The sequence below is a fragment of the Pelobates fuscus genome, chromosome 1 (assembly GCF_036172605.1).
Source record: "Pelobates fuscus isolate aPelFus1 chromosome 1, aPelFus1.pri, whole genome shotgun sequence".
NCBI lineage: Eukaryota > Metazoa > Chordata > Amphibia > Anura > Pelobatidae > Pelobates > Pelobates fuscus.
Window position 1 is genome coordinate 340,093,656 of NC_086317.1, and position 22,685 is coordinate 340,116,340.

The 22,685-nt window shown below is 41.7% G+C and overlaps 1 protein-coding gene across 1 annotated transcript in view; it reads left to right on the forward strand.

Moving 5' to 3' along the window:
- Positions 1-22,685, forward strand: part of UGGT2 (UDP-glucose glycoprotein glucosyltransferase 2) — a 250,653-nt gene that overhangs the window by 93,872 nt on the left and 134,096 nt on the right. Inside the window, exons 15-17 of the mRNA XM_063425741.1 lie at positions 381-516; positions 1,469-1,600; positions 16,764-16,928. Coding sequence (XP_063281811.1) covers positions 381-516; positions 1,469-1,600; positions 16,764-16,928 — 433 coding nt within the window. The remainder of the gene's footprint in view (positions 1-380; positions 517-1,468; positions 1,601-16,763; positions 16,929-22,685) is intronic.

Genomic DNA, 22,685 nt, shown 5'->3' on the forward strand with positions numbered 1-22,685 from the left:
TCTCTCTTTACAGGACGTGTGTGTGTGTGTATGTGTATTAGGTATATATATAATGTGTGTGTGTGTGTGTATGTGTATATATATATATATATGTGCATATATATATATATATACATATATATATATATATTAAAAATCATCTTGGTTTTATGTGTATGGGGTGCTTGTTTGGCACTCATGATGTGCTTCCTCGGAAAAGGAAAGGAATTTAGCTTTACTTTCCGAAAGCTATTTTTTTTATATATATATATATATATAGTCAAGACAGCACATGTCCATTTTTGCATTTTAAAAATCATACCTCCATTATTTGCAACACTGGGCAGGCATCTAATCCTAACTATTAATTTTCCTGGGATTTTTCCTTTGCTTTTTTTCAGGATTGGCTTTGTATTTGCTATAGATTCTCAAGAAGACAGTGTGACATACAGTGAAGCAGGACCTGCGCTGTGGAGAGCCTTTAATTATGCTGCAGAAGAGTCTGACATGGCTCGAGCATTTTCATTCTTAATAAGTGTATGAATATATTACATCACTAAAGTTTTTACTTAAATTCTAAATAAATTGCATCTACTGCTTACCTTGTGCAAACCAAATGTGCAGAACAAATGGAAATTATTATTTTAGTAGAAACTGAATATAAACCACAATATGCTTCTGTTTTAGATGTATTTCCACATTTGCTTCTGTCACCCAATCACCCAACTAGTCTATAGAACACAAAAAGTCTTGACAATTTTCTAAACTACCAAAATCAAACTGGCAGGTAAGGTTTAAACTGGAACTTCAGGATTTTACGAGGCGTCAATTCTTGTATGACCAAGTGTCTAGATCACACCAAAGAATAGCTATTTTAGCCATGGAAATATTTATGCAAATGTGTTTTTCTTTTTAACAAACAAATAAATTAAAATTAATTGTAGCTTTAAATTCTTGTTTTTAATTCTAAAATGTAAATGAATGCAGTGTACATACACATGTATTTGTATGTACACTAAAATGCTGTGAAGTCTACACTGGAAATTACAGGTAGTAATAGTTGAATCCAGTCTACCTTTATAGATTAGAATTCATAATGATGAAGTAAGAAAAAACATTTGTATTGTTAAGAATAGTTCTACTAGCAATTGGCTGCACAAAGGTTCATTTATTATTATTATTATTATTAGCATTTATATAACATCAGCATTTTATACAGTGCTTTATAATTATATGATGGGCTTATTTACCAAAAAGTATTGACATACAAAATTAATGTTGTGGCAATACCATTACACATTCGCCTTGCTGCAAAGTGCTTAAGTTAGCATACTTCTGGCAAAGCATGGTGTATAGGCAAACTTTGGCACTTGGACTTATCATGTATAGTTGAGTTCATGCAGTGAATTCTCAGAATATTTGTATTTATTTATTTTTTATATTTTTGTTGCAAGGTACAGATCCATTGACTCTATTCTTTTTATAACAGATTTACAACAAACTGGATGATGGAGAAACACTTACTCTAGATATTGTACGGTCCGCCATCAGATATGAATTTCCTCGGGCAAATATAAATCAGATTTTGGATGGCCAGTCAGAATACAACCACAGGCTAACGGTAGGTTCTGTGTATGTTGTATAAACTACCAGATATCCCGCTGTTAAAATAAGTATTAACCAAGCGTTCTCAATCTTTCACAGGTTGTTGCTAAGCATAATGACAAAGCATAAAGATGCAGTTTGAAAGATTTTGTTAATAGAATGAAACAAGCCTGTGTAATTTTGTAAAGATACAGGCAAACTTTTTTTGTAAACCTATTAAAAAAACAATGATGATAAATTGCTTATATATACTCATATGATATGGTTGCGGTTTTATAGTTTTTTTTTTTGTTTTTTTTTTTAATTTCCATGAATTAGTGCCTTTGTTTTGTTTTGTTTTATGTGAATGTGTTTTTCAAGTTTCCTCATGACAAGCAATTATATGACTTTTTGCCTTGCATTTGTTCTAGGGTAATTTCTTGCTTTCTCTTTCTCTAAGTGAAACCATCCATATAGCTTTATTTTGATTTTATTTATATAGAATTGTCTTGATTTTTGGAATACCTTGTATGTTTAAAAATTCAGTAATCTTTTGGCAGTTATAGCGCAAATACAGTGAAGAGGCATTTACCCTTTTAAAGCTAAACTAATTCTAAAACTTCTACATAAAAAAAATGTAGAAGCTAGACAGTCGCAGGTATTTACCTAGAGATATATTTTTTTTCACCCTACACATCCACTGTGTGAATAACAGGGATTATTGTCACAGTATTGTGTACCATGTACAGTATTCGACCCAGCAGGGTATTTCAGATTATTTATTTGGGGCCTTTTGGTTAGGGCCATTGTACCACCAATCTTTTGCTTTTTCTGCCCACATAAGATCTTAAATAAGAAGAATGACATGGCATTTATTGACTAAACGTTAAGAAAAACTAAAAAGGATATGCCAAATGTCTGCATTGTAGAATTTTGTAATTCCTTTGTAAGTTCATCTCAAATCACCAGTCATCGGTTAAACATCTTTATATTTCTCACAATGAGTTTCACTATAAAGGATGCTTTGCCATGAGAAGCTTCCTGCTTTTGAATATTCTCTATAGCGACACTATAGGCACCCAGTCATCTCAATGAAGTGGTCTATGAAGTGGTACACATGTTTGTATACCTAAAGTTATAGTGTTCCTTTAATATATTTTTGATAAAAGCATTCCTATTTTTTTGACCTTCACTTTCTTCATTGAATGCTACTGCAAATGGGAGCAATTTGGCATTGTTTAAATACCACATCTACTCTAACTGTAATTCATTAGTGATGAATTTGCTATATCACACAATGTTCCTCCTCTTTTCTGTTTTTTTTTTTTTTTTTCCTTCCCTGATTAGCATTTTTTTTTTTTTTTTTTTTTTTTTTATTGTATTTTTTGAAGCGGTGCTAATACAGTGCTAATACAGTGTTAATACAGTGCTAATACAGCATACATTCTTTGAAACATACCATCATATAGTTCCACATAAATCGTCACATGTACAGTAATGCAGTTGAGATATTACCTACAGGTTTACAATAATTCTACGCTGTAGTCATTTAATGCATAACTTTTTACCTTCCTACAACAGTAGGGTTCTTATTCTTTGGGAACTGGTGCACCTTTTTTGTGTATTGAATGAGTGTAACATAATAATAACCGGGGAGGGGGGGGGGGGACAGGGGGGGGGACAGGGGGAGGGAAAGGGGGAGGAGAGTTGTCAAGGTATACAGTACTCCATTTTCCTATTTTTCCTTGTTTGTCTTGTCTATACTATGTGTCGTTCATTATGAGGAATGATTCATGTGGGCGTGACATCCCTAACCTGCAGGGAAGCAGTTACCCGCGTGTCCCACATCTCCCAGGCTATCACCCAGAACAGTTGCCTGGGCCTCGTCTTTCTGGCCATAGTTTCATATTTTTTGGATAAGTCTATGATTTGGGTGCACGCTGATATTTGTGGAGTGTGCTCCGACAGCCAACACCTGCCTATTAGTTGTAGTGCCGCTATTAGTATATGATACGTTAAGTATTTAACTGCCTTTGGTATGTTAGGGGGGAATAGTTGCAACAGGTATAGGGAAGGTGATGGTGGCAGAGCGACCTTTGTGGCGGCTTTTATTAGTTCAGAAATTTGTATCCAAAATGGTATAATTTTCGGGCACGACCACCAGATATGGTATGTCGTACCAGGATGGGCCATGCATCTCCAGCATTTCCCTGTGTTTTGGGCATTTATATGTTTCAATTTGATTGGTGTCATGTGCCATCGGTATAGTAGTTTCCTGGATATTTCTATATGTGAGGTACACATCGATAAGTGCCTGTTGGCAGAAAATATGTGGAGCCACTGTGTTTCGGTTAATTCCATATTGGAATCTAGTTCCCATGCAGATTGGAATGTGGGTTTTGTGAGATATGATTTACGGATAATCTCGTGATACATATGAGACATGGGCTTGGTTGGCAATTTTTGCTGCAGGCACAGTTGTTCAGTCGTCGACAGCTGCCTGACTTGCCCTGGTTGGACTTTCAGCATATAGTGTTTGCCTAGCCATGATTTGAGTTGTATGTGTGAGAAAAAAAGTGTCTGCGGTAATTGATATTTAGTTTGCAATTGTTCAAACGTGAGCATTTTGCCATTGTTAGATAGTTGGTGGAGATGCGTTACTCCATGTGAGATCCACTCTTTTGCATTAAATTGGGGTAGGAGAGTTGAGAGGGCTAGTAGTTTCATAGCCGGCGACGGGTGCGCCGATGGCCAAGTTTTTGTACGGTGTGTATCCCATGTGGACAAGGATAATCTCGTTGTAGGTAGCATGTTTTTGTATTTGGGTCTAAGTGAGCGAGGTATCCATGCCAGTGTAGTGATGTCAAGTCCGTCCGTGTAAGCGGACTCAATGGTGAGCCATTCTGGCGGGGGGTCTTGATGGAATGCTGTGATTATTGGACTGAGGATGGACGCCGAGTAATACGTGTGGAGATGTGGGAGTCCCAGACCTCCTTGTTTGAAGGGTGTATGTAGTGTGGATGCTGCCACTCTCGATTTTTTCTTGTTCCATATGAATGTGTTTATAATAGTTTGCGCGTCTCGGAGAAAGGTGTTTGGGAGTTTGATGTGCAACGCACGAAATAAGTATTGGAGTTTGGGTAACAGCAACATTTTTGTGGCTGCAATGCGTCCCAACCAGGAGACATACTTGCCCGACCAACCCATGATTTGGCTTTTCAGTTTGTGTACTAGTTTAGTGTAGTTGGCCTGTAGCATGGCCTGTGGTGCGGCTGTGAATGCCACTCCCAAAAAAGTGAGATGGTCAGTTCGCCAATCGTAGGCGTGAGCTTGTTTTAGCTCCTGTAAAGCGTGGGGTGGTAGGGTTATACCCATCGCCTGCGTTTTTGAGATGTTCAGCTTATAGTAGGAACATGCACTGTATTCAGTTAGAATGCTGTGTAGATGCGGAAGTGAGTTGTGTGGTGCTTCCATGGATATCATGATGTCATCCGCAAACATGGTAAGTTTGTGATCTATGGGTCCTATTCGTATGCCTTTGACTCTATGGCTCAGCCTAATGTGTTGCGCTAGCGGTTCCAGTATTAGGATATACAGCAGCGGGGATAATGGGCACCCTTGCCGTGATCCGTTAGAGATATTGAATTTTTTGGAAAGGAAACCACTGTTTGCAACGTGAGCAGACGGTGAGGAATATAGTGCTGCCAGTAGGGACATGAAATTCTGAGGGAAACCAAATTTTATCAGCGTGGCCTCGAGGAATCCCCAGTGCACCCTGTCAAACGCTTTTTCAGCGTCCAACGAGAGGAATACACTAGGTCTTCCCGAGGCTCGTGCGCCTGACATCAGGTCCAGTAACTTCCTGGTGCCATCCGAGCCCTGTCTCCCCCTGACAAAACCCACTTGGTTAGTGTGTATAATTGATGGGATGATTGATGCCAGCCTGTTTGCATAGATTTTTGCAAGCAACTTTGTGTCAGTGTTCAAGAGTGAGATAGGTCTCAGATTTTGGGGTTTGGTTGGTGGCTTCCCCGGTTTGGGAAGCGTTGCTATGTGGGCTATCAACATCTCTGGGGGCATAGAACTGGACTGGATTATGGCGTTGAACGTTTTCTCTAATTGTGGGGCCAATTGGGATTTGAAGCATTTATAATACTTATTCGTAAGGCCGTCTGGACCCGGTGTTTTCCCCTGTGGTAGGGCGTCTATAGTTTTTTCTATTTCGGCGATAGTGATTGGTTGTTGAATCATTGCGTGTTGTGTTGGGCTGATAGAGGGAAGTTGGGCCCGTGCTAGGAAACTGTGAATTTCTTGACTTGTGGGTTGATGTGTCTTATTATCTTGTTGAAGATTATAGAGTTGATCATAAAACTCTGCCATAGTGTCGTTTATCTGTTGTGGGTTTGTGATTTTGGTACCTGCAGGATTAAAAATGTGCGGTATTTTTGATCTAGTTTGCTGCTGCCGTAATAGATAAGCTAGTGCCTTCCCCGCTTTATTACCTTGGGAGTATTGTTTCATCTTCAGCCTAATCAGTGTATCTGATGTCTTTTGGAAAAGTAGGTCATTTATCATCTTGGTGATGCGATATATCTCGTCTTGACCTCCTGTAGACGGGGAGAGGAGTTGGGCATTTGTTTGGTCTCTAAGTTTTTTGAGGAGTGTGGTGTATTCATTTTGTGTTTTCCTTTTTAAGTAAGCCGCTCGGCTGATGATTAGGCCCCGTACTACCGCCTTGTGGGCGAGCCATACAGTTTTAGGGCTTATGTGTGGTGTTGAGTTTGTATCAAAGTATAGTTGTATTTCATGTTCTAAGATATCTTTGAATGTGTTATCGAGCAGAAGACTATCATTTAGTTTCCATGGGGATGTGCCTCTGAAAGGGAATTTGTCTTGTAGTGTTAACAGTACCGGCGCATGGTCCGACCATGTCAGATCCCCGATCGTGCAGTCTATCATCGATGTAAGAAGGTGTGCAGTTATGAGAATGTGATCAATACGGGAGTTTGTTTTGTGAGCACGCGAGTGATGTGTATATTCACGTGTGTTTGGATGGGTTGTGCGCCACGAGTCATAAATGTTGTATTCAAGCAGCAATTTAGTTAGTGCTTTACATTGGGGTTTCAAGATGGCCTGCCTCCCAGTATCAGCGGAGGTAGTTGTGTCTAAACTTTGGTCGAGTACATGATTCAGGTCCCCGCATAAGACCAAATTTTGTAATTGTGGATCAGGTATTTTAGATAGAACTTTGTGTAAAAAATTACGTTGGTTAGTGTTCGGGCTATACACTGAGACGAGTGTGTAGTTGATGTCATTGATCGTGCAGTGGAGAATGACATATCTACCTTGGGGATCCTTTTTGATTTGGAGTAGTTCAAACGAGAGCGATTTATGGATTAGTATGGAAGTGCCTTTGGATTTGGAAGAGTGTGTGGAGTGGTATTGCGTGGGATATTCTTGTTGTGCAAAGGTAGGTATTTTGGTGTGCGTAAAGTGGGTTTCTTGAACACATAGAACATCAGTTTTGTTTTTTTTGGCCATGTCTATCAAGACGCGTCTTTTGTGCGGGGTGTTCAGACCGCACACATTAATAGTTTGTATTCTCAGGTTGCATTATTAGGTGGTTTATTTGGAGTACTCTGGTAGGTCTGCATTTTGTGAAACTAGTATACCTCAGACAGGGAGGGGACAACTGGGATATAGTAGAGATAAGGGTGTTAGGGGTAGGATATATACATGTTCCCCATACTGGGGGATTGGTGCGGTAGAGACGCACCGTGGGGTGCGGAAACATTCGTCTCCTGTGGCGTGGCGTGTGGGCTTGTTAGTTTTGAATCTTTACAGAACCTTTTTTTTTTTTTTTTTTTTTTTTTTGGTATTTTTTTGTGAATTGTGTGAGTTTCAGGAAAGAAGAGCTGGGATGGGCCGGCCGCATGAGCGACCACAGCGGCAAGCGCTGCGTTATGAGAGATATGTGTAAGAGCCTGTGTAACAGGTATCGAGCTATTCGGGCCTTGTTGGCACGTTGGAGAAGCCTGCGGTCATATAACAATGTAAGCCTATCAATGGACCTCATGGTTCCAGCCTTATCTGGGGCCTAGGGGGCGACCACTCCACATGAGTAGTCCATAGCTCAGCGAGTACAATTTGAACAAAATTTTTTGGGCCGGGTGCCAAGAAATTAATGTACAATCAAGCAACAGGAGTCTCACCTCAAGAGTACAAACATGCCGAACCTCAGTGCGGACCGCGAGGCACCCCGCACGTCCCCCTCATCCCCCCCCCCCTCGGAGGGGAACGACAAGGGGAAGGAGCCAGGGCCCACGCCCCCCCTCCTCCGCAGGGGCACCCCCCCCGTGCAGTACCCACACACCTCCATATATTCCCCGATTCAGACTCTAATCAGGCTCAGGGGAGTCTCCGGCATCTCCGCGATCCCCCATGACTGCCCGGGGGCACAAGAGTCTGCCTCAGTGTCCCCCGACTACACCTAGTACAAGTAACCAGGGGCGGCGGCCCGCGCGGGCGCGGGAGCTTAATTGCTGTATGAGCCATATGTACTGTCACCGGGGTACCCCACACGTCCCCCCGTCCCCCCCCCCCGTGTGAGGGGAACGGCCGGGGGAAGGCACCAGGCCCCCAGCCCCATCCAGTTGGCCCAGGCCTCTTTTAACAACTTGCATGTACCTCGCTAGGATTAACAACCCCCGTGCACCCCTTCCCTCCCCCCCACCATTACCATCACAGGACAACTGGGAAAGTTCACAATGCCCGTCAGGCCATATCATTGGCTATTGTCCCGCGGCACATCAGTAAGTTCGGTGCCAACTATGTAAGAAGTCCCATTGTTATTAAATAGGTGAGATCACTGATGGCGGGAGAGATTTGTCAGGGTGGGAGTCACTTCAGGCCCTCCAACTCCAATATGCCTGTGTGAAGGGGATGTGTAGTGCTCATTACTTGCGTGTCTCTCATGCCGCCGGCATCATGATTTAGCGAGTGCTGGGCATCTTCTGCCAGTCCAGGCAAAGCTTGCCTCGGGGTGGGCCCTGTGCAGGTTCTTGCTGTAGGTTAATACCCCAGGACTTTAACTGGTTGGCGCCTTCTTCGGGAGTCAGGATAGCTTTGAGGGAGCCTTCTCTGGTAACCAATATCTTCGTGGGATAACCCCATCTGTATCTCATTCCATTAGAGCGAAGGGCCGTGGTAATGGCGGCAAATTCTTTCCTCTTGCGCAGAGTTGCTGCCGAGATGTCTGGGAAGATTTGTACTGTGGCGTATTCTTCTGGGGGTTTGGGCTTGCTCCTGCTAGCCCGAAGGACATGTTCCTTAATGTGGAAATAATGAGCCCGTAAGAGAACATCCCTTGGAGAGGTTTCAGGGATGTGGCGCGGACGTGGCACCCTATGAACCCTATCCAGCAGCAGCATGTCGGATGGGATCTCGGGCGCGTAGGCGTGGAGCAGGCCTCTCACATAAGCTTGTAACTCTGCTGGGAGTATCGTTTCGGGTACCCCTCGCAGGCGCAGATTATTTCGCCGTGACCTGTCCTCCATATCCGCCAGCTTCGTTTCTGTGAGTAGCAGCTTGTTCTCAAGACACTCCACATGTGTGGCAAGATCATTATGTGCCTCCGCCATTTCATCGAGCTTCGTTTCGATGTGCGATGTTCTTTTCCCTATCTCTTGGACATCCTTGCGGAGGGAGTCCATATCATGCTTCCAAGATCCGATGAGCTTGCGGGATTGGGTCTCCAGTGCCTGGGTAAGGTAGTTAGTCGTTAGGGCGACCCCCTGTTCAGGCATGGATTGTGCTGCATTTTCATCTCCGGTGCTTTCGTCGCCATCTTGGTTGGGCGGCAGTAGGCCCGAGTGCAGAGATTGAGGCTTTGGCTGGAAGAAGCTCGATTTTTCCGCCTTAGCTGAGTTCTTCTTGTTTCTATTCTGCGACATCGTCGGTATCAATGTTAAATTTGTGTTCTGTATGGTAGGATTCGCTTGGATTGTCTGCCCGTTTGCCGGAGGTGAGGATTATGCGTCCATCTTGTCCGGCAGTCGGCCACGCCCCCCCCTGATTAGCATTTTAATGACAAAATACATTGACACACAGCTATTTATTGTAGGTCTTCGCCAGAGTGTCAAAACTTGTTCATTCAAGTAAAATTTTCAGATGGTGTAGAGGACTATGAAATATCTTTGGATGCTTCATTAGATACAACAAGGTTATAACCACTGGGAAAACAATTGCACTAAAATGCAAACACAAATATAATATATCCTATAACATTCACCAGGAACTTTGAAAATCGTGTGAGACATATAGTCATAATTCTAAAGGAAGGGTGTCTAGTGAATCAGTTTTAAGTAATCTGAGCCTTTTTACAGTTATTGTACATCAAAATGAATTCCTTGGGCTGGCTTAACTTTAGGGGTTAAACCGTTCACAAACTCTTTAACCATAAAGTCTATGTTCCAGTACAGGTTAGCTCTGCCCCTTTGTCCTTTTGTTATCTGACATCTTAGATAATGGAATGCTTGGGCAGCAGCAGGGGTGCCGCTGATTGACTTAGAGCGGTCAGCTGACACTCTAAAGCAGCGTTTTCCAATTTGTTTTCCACGTCGGTAAGAACAAAATTGGGGTTCCGTGGCAATCTGCCCATCGGGTGGCCCAAGCATTTAGGGCCTCTCGATGGGTATCGCTAAAAAGCAGTCTGGTCAGGCGACAGGGCCGTCTAAGACCGCAACCGGCCCCTGTAGTGTTGAATGCTGAGGGGGAAGTCACAGCACTTCCTCCCAGACAGAACAAGCCTGAGAGAGCACCGACTGGAGGGAGAGATAGAGATGCTGTATGGAGCACCTACCACACCAGCCTCAGCCAGAGGCCTGCAGCACTGAAGGAAGTCACCATCCTGAAGAAAAAATGTTAGTGAACAGGAGGGTGACTGCAAATATAAACGTGTGTGTGTGTGTATCTGTGTGTCAAGATGTGTATGTGTCACTGTGTGTGTTCCTGTGTGTCAAGGTGTGTGCGTTTGTCGGTGTGTATGTTGTATGTGCTAGTGTGTATCTCTGTGTCAGTGTATCTGTCTGTGTATCTGTAAGTGTGTTTGTGCTAATGTTTGTATCATTGTGCCAGTGTGTGTAGCTGTGTGCCAAGATGTGTGCATCTGTCAGTATGTGCATCTGTGTATGTTCCGGTGTGTATCTGTGTTTGTATGTGCCAGTGTGTATATCTCTGTGTCAGGGTGTGTGTGTTAGTGTTTTTATGACTGTGAATGTTTAGGTGTTTTTCTGTTTAATGTGTATGTATATATATGTTAGTAAATGTGTAAGTATATGTGTGGCTGTACATGTACATACATCTCACAGACATCAAACACCAACACAACACACCTCAGCAAACACAAACATTACATACAAAGACACCCCTGAACTCTAACTACAAAATTATAAACAAACACGCAAACACCAATACTACACACACATGGACATCCACATTTAAAATCCAACACTACATCCAAATGGAAACATTACATACAACACATCTCTGTTTTTAAAATGCTAAAATTATATACAAACACCAACTCTACACACAGAAGCATACCTGCTCCTAAGTACTACAACCTGTTTACTATGTGTAGAAATTAGTATAAAAATAGCAATAAAAATATAAATATAATTAAGCTCTGCTAACTGAATTTCTTTGAGAGTGTTCCATGATGTTTATACACTATGTCAAAGGGTTCCATGTGAATTTTTTTTTTTTTTTGAAACCCCTGCTCTAAAGCAATCAGAAGTAGCTCCCCATTCATAAAAAGGTGACTGTAGTCAGCCGCTGCACTGTCTCTTTTTTCTTTTGTTTTCTAGTAATGTATATGTAATACATTTTGTAACTGATAATGAGCCCCATACAATTTAGGTTTCCATCAAACTGCATTAAATCGTGCAATATCCCCCTACAATTTTGCTCACCTTGAATGACAGTATTCTTCATTGTGTGCTCAGAATGTTGGCTTAAGCTACTTGTGAATAGTGGTTGGAATCAAAAATAGTCACATCCGATGACATGTTTACACTGTCTGTATCACAATACCATGTGTACATGTTTCTCTGCATTTTAATACATTCTGTATTAGAGAAATTAATTGAATATTGTTTGGTTTAACTACACTATCACTTTCGATTACCATTCCTATAAATCTCTATAGTTTTTTTTTTTTTACTTTGTGCATTAAACAAGGATCAGCAAATATAACGGCAGTTTATTAAATTGTGCTCTTCCAAAACCAAAAAAAAAAATAACTGCATGTGTTTTTTTTTTTTTTTTTTCGTTTTGTCAATAACATGACAATAAGGTGTTAAGGTGCAATTATTCGTGTTAATAAAAAAAAGCAGATATTAAAAGGTGGTTATAACATTTTCCCTTTTCTTTCAAATAATAAAAAAAAAAATATATATATATATATTGAGCGTGCATACCCATATAGCGAAGATTGATTACAGAAATCTATTTCTAATAATAAGAGAAAAATTACACACAGTAATGATTATTTTTAATTGTTTTGCTGTTGCTGTTTGGAGGAGGATTAGGAATTTGAGGTGATGTTTAATTTATGATTTTGTACTACAAGCAAACTATTGGTAAGGGAAACATTAGTTAGGCATATTAAACTGCATTTTTGATGGGTTTGATGAGTTTTATTGTTGTTTCCCAGCTGTTAATCAGAATGCAAGTCATTTAATCAGAGGCATGCCTACGAACATGCACATTAATGATGAATTTATAGTTTATACTTATGGTTTATCATTTGTATTATGAATGTATTTGTATACAGTGTCTATTTTAAAGGAACACTAAATTTATCATGTTAAAGTGTTTCTGGTGGCTTTAGATTACTGACCACCCCCCTTTACAAATTAAAATAACGTTAAACTCATCTCTCATTCAGCAGTGTTCTAGTCTTCGCGTGACTGTCCTTCTACTGAGATTGTAACAAAGTCCTTATGATAACTCTGTTAAAAACATTTTCCAAAACCACAATTTTTGCCTAAATTTCACAATGTAGTTTTCGGTTCACTAGAATTTACAGTTTAGTGAATAAATGTTTGTTTTATGAGTAACATGTCATTCCTTAAAATGGCACTGTCACGTCGAACTTACCTTTCCCCAATTGCTTCCTCTTTTCTTCCTCTCTCAGGATCTGTTCCTTTCTAACTGACCCAGTTTTCTTTAAAACTTAAGACAAAGTAGGGACCAGCTTTGACCCACTTAATTTAGTCAAAATAATTTTCCCACAATACTCACCCCTTCCTCTTTGATCTTGCGATGCCTCCTTTCACTATTCTCAAACGTCCTGTCATATAAACTAAACTACTGACTTTCGTCCTAACAGAATTAGTGCAGTTTGTCCATTTGTGTTAGGATGCAATTCAGTACTTCTTGTTCAGATCAGAATTCCATTGGAATGAACGAAATACCAATCCTATTCGTCTTGCAGCCGCTTACTAGATAGCTCCCTAATTCCAAATACTTAGTATTAGTAAATAGGGGAGATTAACATCTTCCTTCTGCCCCTACTCGCTGTACAGCAAGTAGTGGCATGTCTACTAAACAGTGAGCAGCTTGTTGCAGGGAGGGGGGAACAATAGGTCCTCCCCCCTATTGTCATTTAGGGCCCCCATCAGCTGCTCATTTTTAGGGGCTGGGGGACACAATAGGTCCCCCCTATTGTCGTTTAGGGCCCCTACCCGTTACTCATGGTTGGGGGCTGGATGGACAACAGTTTGTCCTCCCCCTATTGTCATTGAGGGCCCCCACCCGCCACTCATGGGTGGGGGCCAGGGGGGACAATAGGTCCTCCCCCTATTGTAACATAGGGCCCCCACCTGCCACTCATGGGTGGGGGCCAGGGAAGGACAATGGGTCCTCCTCCCTATTGTCACTTAGGGCCCCCACCCATGAGCGCTGGGGGGACAACAGGTCCTCTCCTATTGTTACTTAAAGCCCCTACCTGCCTCTCATGGTTGAGTGCTTGGGAGGGACAGTAGGTCCTTCCCTCCATTGTAACTTAGGCCCCCCACCCACTGCTCATGGGTGGTGGCCGAGGGAGGCAGGCAGTAGGTCCTCCCCCGATTGTCACTTAGGATGTAACCTAGGTCCCCGTTTAATTGACTAGCCCCCACTCGTGGGGACTCAAGGGGACATTATGTTCTCCTGTTAATTATTTGAATACGTGCTCCACCATGGGGCACTTTATTGACGGCACTACCCGCCGCTTCTGTTTTTACATATTACAAGGAAGGAGCTGTGAGCCAGTAGCTCCCTCCTTGTAATAATTTGAATGAACAAACTAACACCGACATTCGGTCTTTGTTCGTGTTAAATTTCTATTCATTCATTCGTCTTTCTGGTGAATGAATGGACGAAATTTCCGTCTAAAATTCGGACATTAGCAAATGCCCAAGTGTTTGGGCATGCTTGGGAATTTTATAGCGCTATATCTAGTGTGGGCCTTCATCTGCCCACACAAAGATGGTGGCACCCAGAACCTAGACTAAATCTAGTGTGGGCCTTCATCTGCCCACACAAAGATGGTGGCGCCCAGAACCTAGGTCCAGGCACGAAATAAAGATAACAAAAGGTAAATAGTGGGCCTACAGTCATTTGGGAGTTACTAAGGGGACAATTAGATATAGTGGAGTCGTGTGGAGGGGGGTTTAAAAAAAAAAAAAAGTATGCATCCATGACAGTGCCACTTTAAGAAGAAAGTAATTAAACAGAATAGGGGTCTTCATGAAAACTCGTAAGAAAGTAAAATGGTGAAATCGAATAACTGTTTTTTGCAGATAATTTTTAAATATAAGAAAGAAAGAACTAAAACATTATTACATATTCTATATTTGCAATGCTGTTTTGAATCCGTGCCAGAGCTGCCATGTTATAAAATAAACTTCCTGATAAAATTATGTTAAAACTATAGCGAGGGTAAATTCCACCTGGTGATCAAAAAAACTTGATGGCAAGACATGCCTGGCAGGGCTGTCCTAACACATGGGCATGCTGGGCAGTTGCCTTGTACCCCACGAGCATAGAGGCCTCATAGGCTTGCCAACTCTTTAGTATATTATTCCAGGAGGTTTATTCATAACCTTTAAAAATTCTATATTAAAACGTATAGGTGGACAAATCTATTCAGTATCAGCTGTTATCTGTACATGCAATCTTGATGTTGCGAATATATATCTTGACCTTGATGAAAACAACATCCATGTACCAATTGTACATAAGCAAGACAAAACCAACACACTTATTTTTTTTGAAGCTATAAAGCTATAATAAAAAGTTCTTCTAATATTTTCAACAGTCCATATGAGTTGCTTCCCCCTGTTACCTACTAAACGTTTGTGTGGATTCATCTCTGCCGTATAGATTTTTTAATGTTTAAACACTGATTATGTTGGAGATACCAATAAGCTTTATTTTATTGATCATTTATATTTGCATTCTTGTGAGTGGTTGTATCGGCAGTGCCCCACTGCACTGCTTTGCCCGGGGGCCTGTAATTCTGTTAAGATAGCCCTGACGCCTGAGTTGCATAGTACACCTAATTGTATACATAATAAACTACATTAAAGGGACACTCCAGGCACCCAGACCACTTCTGCCCAATGGAGTGGTCTGGGTGCCAACTCCCACTACTCCTAACCCTGCAAGTGTAATTATTGCAGTTTTTTATAAACTGCAATAATTACCTTGCAGGGTTAACTCCACCTCTAGTGGCTGTCTACTAGACAGCCACTAGAGGTCACTTCCTCCTTCATAGCACAGATTATCTGTGCTAGAGCGTCGCTGGACGTCCTCACGCTGTGTGAGGACCTCCAGCGTTGCTCATTTCCCCATAGGAAAGCATTGAAATTATTTTTCAATGCTTTCCTATGGGGAGACGTAATGCGCATGCCGACGCAATGGAGAGGAGGAGCGTCGCGGAGGAGGAGACAGTGGCGAGGGACATCGCCGCTGCCTCAGGTAAGTGACTGAAGGGGTTTTCACCCCTTCAGTAACCGGGGATTGGTGGGTGGGAGGGAGAGGGACCCTCCAGTGCCAGGAAAACGGATCGTTTTCCTGGCACTAGAGTTTCCCTTTAAGATGATCTGACCCTTACCTACTGATTAAAGGGACAACTGTTTCCCCTCCCCCCCCCAAAAAAAGTAAGTGTGTGTGTGTGTGTGTATATATATATATATATATATATATATATATATATACACACTTTTATATATACCCAAATGAAAGGAAAGTATGCAAGCATGCATTAAAATAGTTTCCAAAAGCTACAACTCTCTTGTCTGCTGCCTTTCAAAAAAAAAATCCCCTTTTTCCCCAGCCCAGACTTTCTGTAGCTGTCCAATCGCAGACTTCACAAAGCAGCTCAATGAGAAGTCTTTGCAAGGCAGTAGCTATGGGCCTGCCTCTTGAGTTTAGTTTCAGAGAGCTAACCAAACCAGAATGTAACAGAAACTGTTGTTTGCTTGAAAACCAGGGGGCTGTAACAAGGCACACTTATAAATATTACAAATATGCACTTCTTATTAAAAAAAAAAAAAGGACCCACTATTCACACATAAAGCATATCAGCAAGCAAACGTAGTTTAGAGGTCCATACTGCCCCTTTAATTTGCCTAAAGCATTTGAGCTGCAAATTCACAGGACAAGGCATTATGTAACAATCTATGCTTCAATGTCAGTTTGTAATTGGAAAATCTATTTTCGATTATGTCAAAAATCTGAAGTGGTTTGATAGGGCTTATGCTATCATGGCATTATTTAAATTGTGGTTTGATTTGTCATATTTCTGTTTGCTAATTATGTATTCCTGATTTATAGATCATGTTTATTTTTGTGAAACTTCCGTTATTACTTAATTATCCTCATTTTTGTTTTTCAATGTTAAATTACAGCAAGTTTGCTGATCACAGCATTTCAATATTTGATTAAATGCAACAAATTACAGTTTTTTATTAGTGATATATGTATCTACTTACTGTCTATGTTCCAGTGCATTACTTATCATTCAATGACTAGTACGCTGAATCAGATACCACGTTCTGGGCCGAAACATTTCCTAGCGGTCTCTTACTGTTGACTTTATGTTTGTCTTGTTGATATTGTGTAATTCAGTTTTTTTCATCTGTTATAAACAGGCAGGAGCAACCTTTTATAAGAAGAGTGGCCTTGGTCCATTGCCTCAAGTTCTGTTTAACGGTGTGCCCTTTAACAATGAGGAGATGGATGTTGAAGAGATGGAGACTGTTATCTTGCAGAAGATCATAGATGCCACAGGGTTCTTCCAGAGAGCAGTTTTCATGGTAGGCTAATCACTCAAATGTGAGGCAGCCATTTCATCATCCATCACTCTAATGTTTTAGTGTAAGCTGTGATTGCAAGGCGCATAGTCTGTCATCACACTGAAGCATTTTCTCTATATTTACTGCATAATGTAATTCTCAATGAACTAATAGAAGTTCCATACTAATATTAAGTAATAACAATTTTTTTTAAGCAACTTGTACTATTGTGTGATTGGCAGAGAAAATGGAAAACTGATCCCAAGGTACTTTGCTAAGAGTAATAGCACAAAATACTGCAACTCACTGACATTGCAGGAAGCAAACTGATAAACTGTCAAGAAAATCAGATCAGATTTAGTAACAAGATTTTGTTTATTTAAGTATCAAAAATGGATTCTATAGTACATTGGAAATTGTGATGCATTATGTTTACATTGCAGGACTAAAACTGCTTCTAGTAGGGGTCTACCAGACAGCCACTAGAGGCGCTTCCTGGAGTTTCACAGAGTTTGACTCTGTGAAACGACGCTGGCCGTGCTCACTCTCTGCATGAGGACATCCAGCGTCAGAGAAAATCCAATAGGAAAGTATTGAGGCACTGCTTTCCTGTGGGGAAGGCCTAATGTGTGCAAGAGGTTCCCCCAGCTGATGACAGAGGAGGATGCGGAACATGACAGCTCCGAGGGACATCGGTACTGGGTCAGGCTCTGCCTCCTCCTATGTCATCATGGGGTTTTCTCTGATGCTGGACATCCTATGCAGAGTGTGAGGATGTCCAGCATCATCATACAGTCAAATTAGGTAATTAAATTAAAGGTTATTTAACCCTTTACAACTTGGGGAGAGGGGAACATGGGGGCTTAGGAGGCTGTGGAACACATTAGTGTTAGAAATACAGCTTTTTTTTTTCTTTTTTTCTTTTTAATTCTTTATTTTTGTCGTGCAGTTGATTACAGAGCATAAACATACGCCACAACAGCATGTGTGAATAGTTAAACATAGGATTAACAGTGGCATGAGAGGATTGCACATTTTTGTTTTGTTTTAACATGAAAATAACTGGCTTTATAGCAATAGTAGGTAGAGTTAAACACGCTAGGCTATACAAGCTTATGAATGGTTTAGTCACGTTTAAGATTATGTTAAATGTTTTTATAAATTTATGTATATATATCAAGCTTAACTAAACCGTGTTTGTGGTAGAGTAGAGTAGTGCGAGGGGGGGATAGGCGATGTTCAGCATCTCTAGTTTAGATAAGATAGTGTGATTGATGAGTGGTAGCTTGCCTCATAGTGTAGCAGAAATTGGTCTGTGTGTGATGCCTGGACGTAGTGTTCTGTACAAACCTAAGCTGCAAGATACTAATTAACGTAAAACGTTGCTTCATCTTGCCTAAAGGTCTAGGTAGCTTCCCTGCCTAATCTAAACATAAGTATTATCTGCTTTGTCAGGGTAACTGGCCTAATTAGATTAACTGGTAACACCACTCCTGCGTATGATGTTGCAGTAGCGTTTTGGCATTGGAGCGGTAGTACGGTTCATCACTGATGTAGGCAATATGTACAAAGCTATTAACGATTATAGACATGCTGTTAGGTTATGTTACGTTACGTTATGACCGTGCCCAGGGTCTATATGTAAGTAGCATCTTTTTACCCCAGGGACAGTGTAATCAGTATAAACATGGGAGAGGGGACGCAAGGACAGTCACGAAATACCACTGGTTGAGGCCAGTTTGGGGTGCATTGGCGACCTAAATTCTTCTGGCTGTCCGGTCGCAATATGCCATAGGATCATCCTACGCCCGTTTGGTTGAGTCCCGTCAGCCGTGATGATTGTGTCCAACTGGATTGTTCAGAGGTGATGGTGATGATGGTGTGCGTGGGCCCCGTGCCCCAGGGCATCGAGCCTGTGGCGGCGCATAGAGTCCACGTCGCTTTACCTTCTGCTCGGTGCACCCCGTGTCTTGATCGCGGGCCTTTGCAGCTCGGGGATGGTCTCTCTGTTGCAGTAGTCTTGTCGGGCCCCCCGCCCCGCCGTCTCACCACTTGTTTCTTGTCTGGCTTGTTCTGTCGGATCTTATGCCAAGTGTGCGCCATTAAGGTAGGTTTCTGAGCTCGGTGCCTCTCAAGCACTCGAGTGGCCTCAGGTAGCGGCCCCAGTCTGTTGCTGTTTTGCGTGAGGCTCGGGGTGGTAGGCCTCCCGGGTGCTTTCTGCCAGGGACGTTTGCACGCGTGCATGTAGTTGGGGTTGGGTATTTGTGCTCCCTGTTTATCCGCTCTGCGTGGGCCCCATTGTGAAGCGCAGTCATGGGCCCGGGGTCTTACACGAGCCTCCAGTTGTTCCCAGAAGGTATTGAAGATTGCATTCAGTCGGCGTTCCGTTTCTAGCTCCACACTGTCTGTATTTACAGTGTGAAGCATAGCCGCCATTTTGCGGGCGTTAGTGTTAGGCTCAAGCCTCTTTGTCTCTGTCTCCCTCTCCTTGTTCTGCTGGGGAGTCATGTAGGGGCAGACCGGGATGACCCCCACTGGTCCATAGGGGGGGGAAACGGGTGTTTCAGATCATGTTCCCAGCCGTTCCTGGCAGCGGGAGGGCGGCCGTCCCTCCCGCGCCCAACATGCTGGTAGGCCTCATCTGTGTGACCGTTGCGTACCGGTTCAGTTGTCGCTCGTTTGGTACCGCTGTGTGTGTCCCGGTGTCTCCAGTCACTTGATGGCCTTTGATCAGTTGAGTGTTAGCGTTTTTATGTCGTTTTCTCCGTTTTTCAGCTCTGTTCAACAGGAGCTGTAGAGGTTTGCTTCCTCTCAGTCCCGCTGCCAGGCCCCGCCCCCCAGAAATACAGCTTTGTATTCCAAACTCTAAAGTGTTCCTTTAAAGGGACACTATAGGCACCAGACCACTTAATTTCAGTGAAATTATGTAGGTGCAGTGTCCCTGTCCCCTTAACCCTGCAATGTAAGATTGAAATGTTTACATTGCAGAGTTAAGGCTGCCTCTACTAGCTGTCTTCCGCTTCCTGCAAAGTTTAACTCTGTGAAACGAGATGACACTGGACATCCTCACGCATTGCATGAGGAAGTCCACATCTTAAAAATTCCCATAGGACAGCATTGATTCAGTGCTTTTCTATGAGGTAGGCCTAATGTCTGCGGCGCATGCTCATTAGGATCCCAGATTGACATGACATGACATGGGAGGAGCTGGAATCAGCTAAGTGAAAGAAAAGATTGTTACTTTAAATAGCATTTTTTCACTCTTTTTTAATTATTTATTTTGATACAATCTACTGACACAACTTATCAGTTTAACATGGTCATTAACACAATAGATGAGTGATCACACATAAGTATTCATGTGTTCTTATATTGTTTTATGTAAAAGAGATATTGATTGAGGTTCTTGGTATAATATGGATAGAAAGACACAGTTTTACTGCTCACCCTTTTCCTAATAAACTGAATAGGGTACTTTCATCTCATATCTCATGTAGAGGGTGAAGCGTTGTATAGCAACAAAATAAATTAATAAGATACAATAGAGTAGCCTAAAATAAGTTAACCAAAAAAATCTGGTTATGTCTCGCTATGATAGAAAATGCAGAATTGCTAAATGCCTGGAATACCCTAAGGCAGAGGCAAAATTTGGTAATTTTGGACTTTGTGGATCCCAATGGTGAGATGACTTCTTTACTGTTCATGGCCCAGTCTGGCTAAGGCAGTCCTGAGGAAGAGTCCCATTGTAGAATGAGAAGGGTATGGGACAGCTGCCAAAGGTAGCGAATGTCAGGCTTTTGCAGGAGGGCTGTAAACTGCTGAAGTGTAAGGAGAGTTCCCCTGAAGGCTGCCACAACTGCAGTGAAGTGGACCACCAGGCCTCTTGGTGTAGTAGTGGTCATGACACTATTACACAACCGCTTTGGTTCCCCTTTTCTTCAAGTTATTTTGGCGTTGCATGTCTTTAAAAGCGGTAAGCCATCACTCGTATGTACAGATCTGCTTCTGCATTCTGTTGGAGCGGGATATTTTGTTGATTGCAAGTGTAGGAGGTGTTTTCGAAACCCCCAAGTCAGCCTGTCAGGCCTGCGGGTCTTTGCAGAGCATGGCCGCATCAGCAAAAATATTTTTCTGCAGGTTCGCAAGAGCTACTTCATAATTGTTGTTGTCACCAGAGAAGAATCCGCTTTTCGATGGACCCGGTGATGGATTAGTTAAAATAGGTAGGCATTTATCTTCAGCCTCTAAGTACAGATTGTCTGAATGGTCTGAACAGTCCTCTTGGCAGGAGGCGATTTTAGTCTTTAGGTTGACATGTTCTTTTTGGAAAAAAAATCCCCAATATTCATGTCTAGACTAGGCTTCTCTGGTTTTTGTTTCTTGGTCTTGTGACCCATAGAGTCCAAAAAGATCCACAAGTTTAGGGCTAAAAGCGATAGATATGGTACAAAATGACAAGGTGTCTTAGAGCTCTCAAATCTTGTGAACACACGATTTCTAGATTATTTATGCAACCTCAAATCTATCATTTGGATTTAGAGTTTATTAATTTATGAAATATTAATTAAATGCTTGTTGGCAGGGGCATTGCTATGTTCCAGAAACACCTAGGGTTTAAACCCAACAGAAAAATTGGTATCCCTTACAATAACGGAGAGGTGGTATATATAATGACATATCACTGCCTTTCTATATTATGCTCCTTCTCATCACCCATAAACGCCAATGCTCTTGATTATCTCTGTGTAGGTAAAGCCAAAGATAAGCACATGCTTCAAAATTATGCTACCTCACTACCTGATAGTGTCTAGCAGTGTTCTGTTTCTTAGTACCCTTTCCTAGGGTTCATCAGCACTCCCCCCTTAGTAGCCAGATGAAACACTGTTCTACTGATTTTTTTTATTTATATTTTTATAGTTGGCAGCTGCTTTCAGAAGATTTAAAATGTAAAAAAAAAAAAAAAAGCTAGTGTTCCCTAGCCCGTTCCAACTGTTCTTCAACCAAAAATATTCCTTGCTCTGGATCTAAATACCAGAGAGCCTTCGTTATGATCTCCTCTGTCCATGATGTCTGCTGTATGTTGGATTCTTTTTACTGATGGATTTGTGGAAAAGTGAGCAACTAAAATGGAACTTTGGAGATAGAGGGGCAAAAAAAGGATGAAATCTCAAGCAAACCTGCAAACCTCAGCCGCTTTAATGGCAAAATAGCTGAACTGGAAAAATTCAGTTATGCCTTCAGTTCAGTTATTCTGGCTTTAAATTTGTAATTAATTTTGCATTCTCACGTTGGTGAATAACCCTGAAAGTATTTTCTGCTTTCATTATCTAGAGCATAAATCAAATGATGACATAGTAGAAGCTTCGTTAAGGATAATTTTGAAAAACATTGTTGAAAATCGTGGGCTTTCTAGATTCCAGGGACTTTCTCTTCTGAATTTAGCAGGAAGCTGGGATTTATTGAAGAAAGGTACAACAATGTTAAAAAAAATATATAGAAAAAAAGAAGAGGCTGGCTGCTGCCCTAGATGGCTAATTTGCATAAGAGCTCTGCATGGATCTGAGCCAAAAATCTGTTAATAAAAAATAAAAAAAATTAAATCAACAGCTTCTTTATTTTATGTTAATTTTGCATATACATTCTTCTAAATCATGCTGAAACAGAAGAAATATGCAAAAAAAGAAAAAGAAAAGAGTCACTATATCCACATGTAATGGAGGATGAGGAAAATCCTGGATCTCATTTGGCCGTGGCTTTATGAGATTCACTGCTAGACCC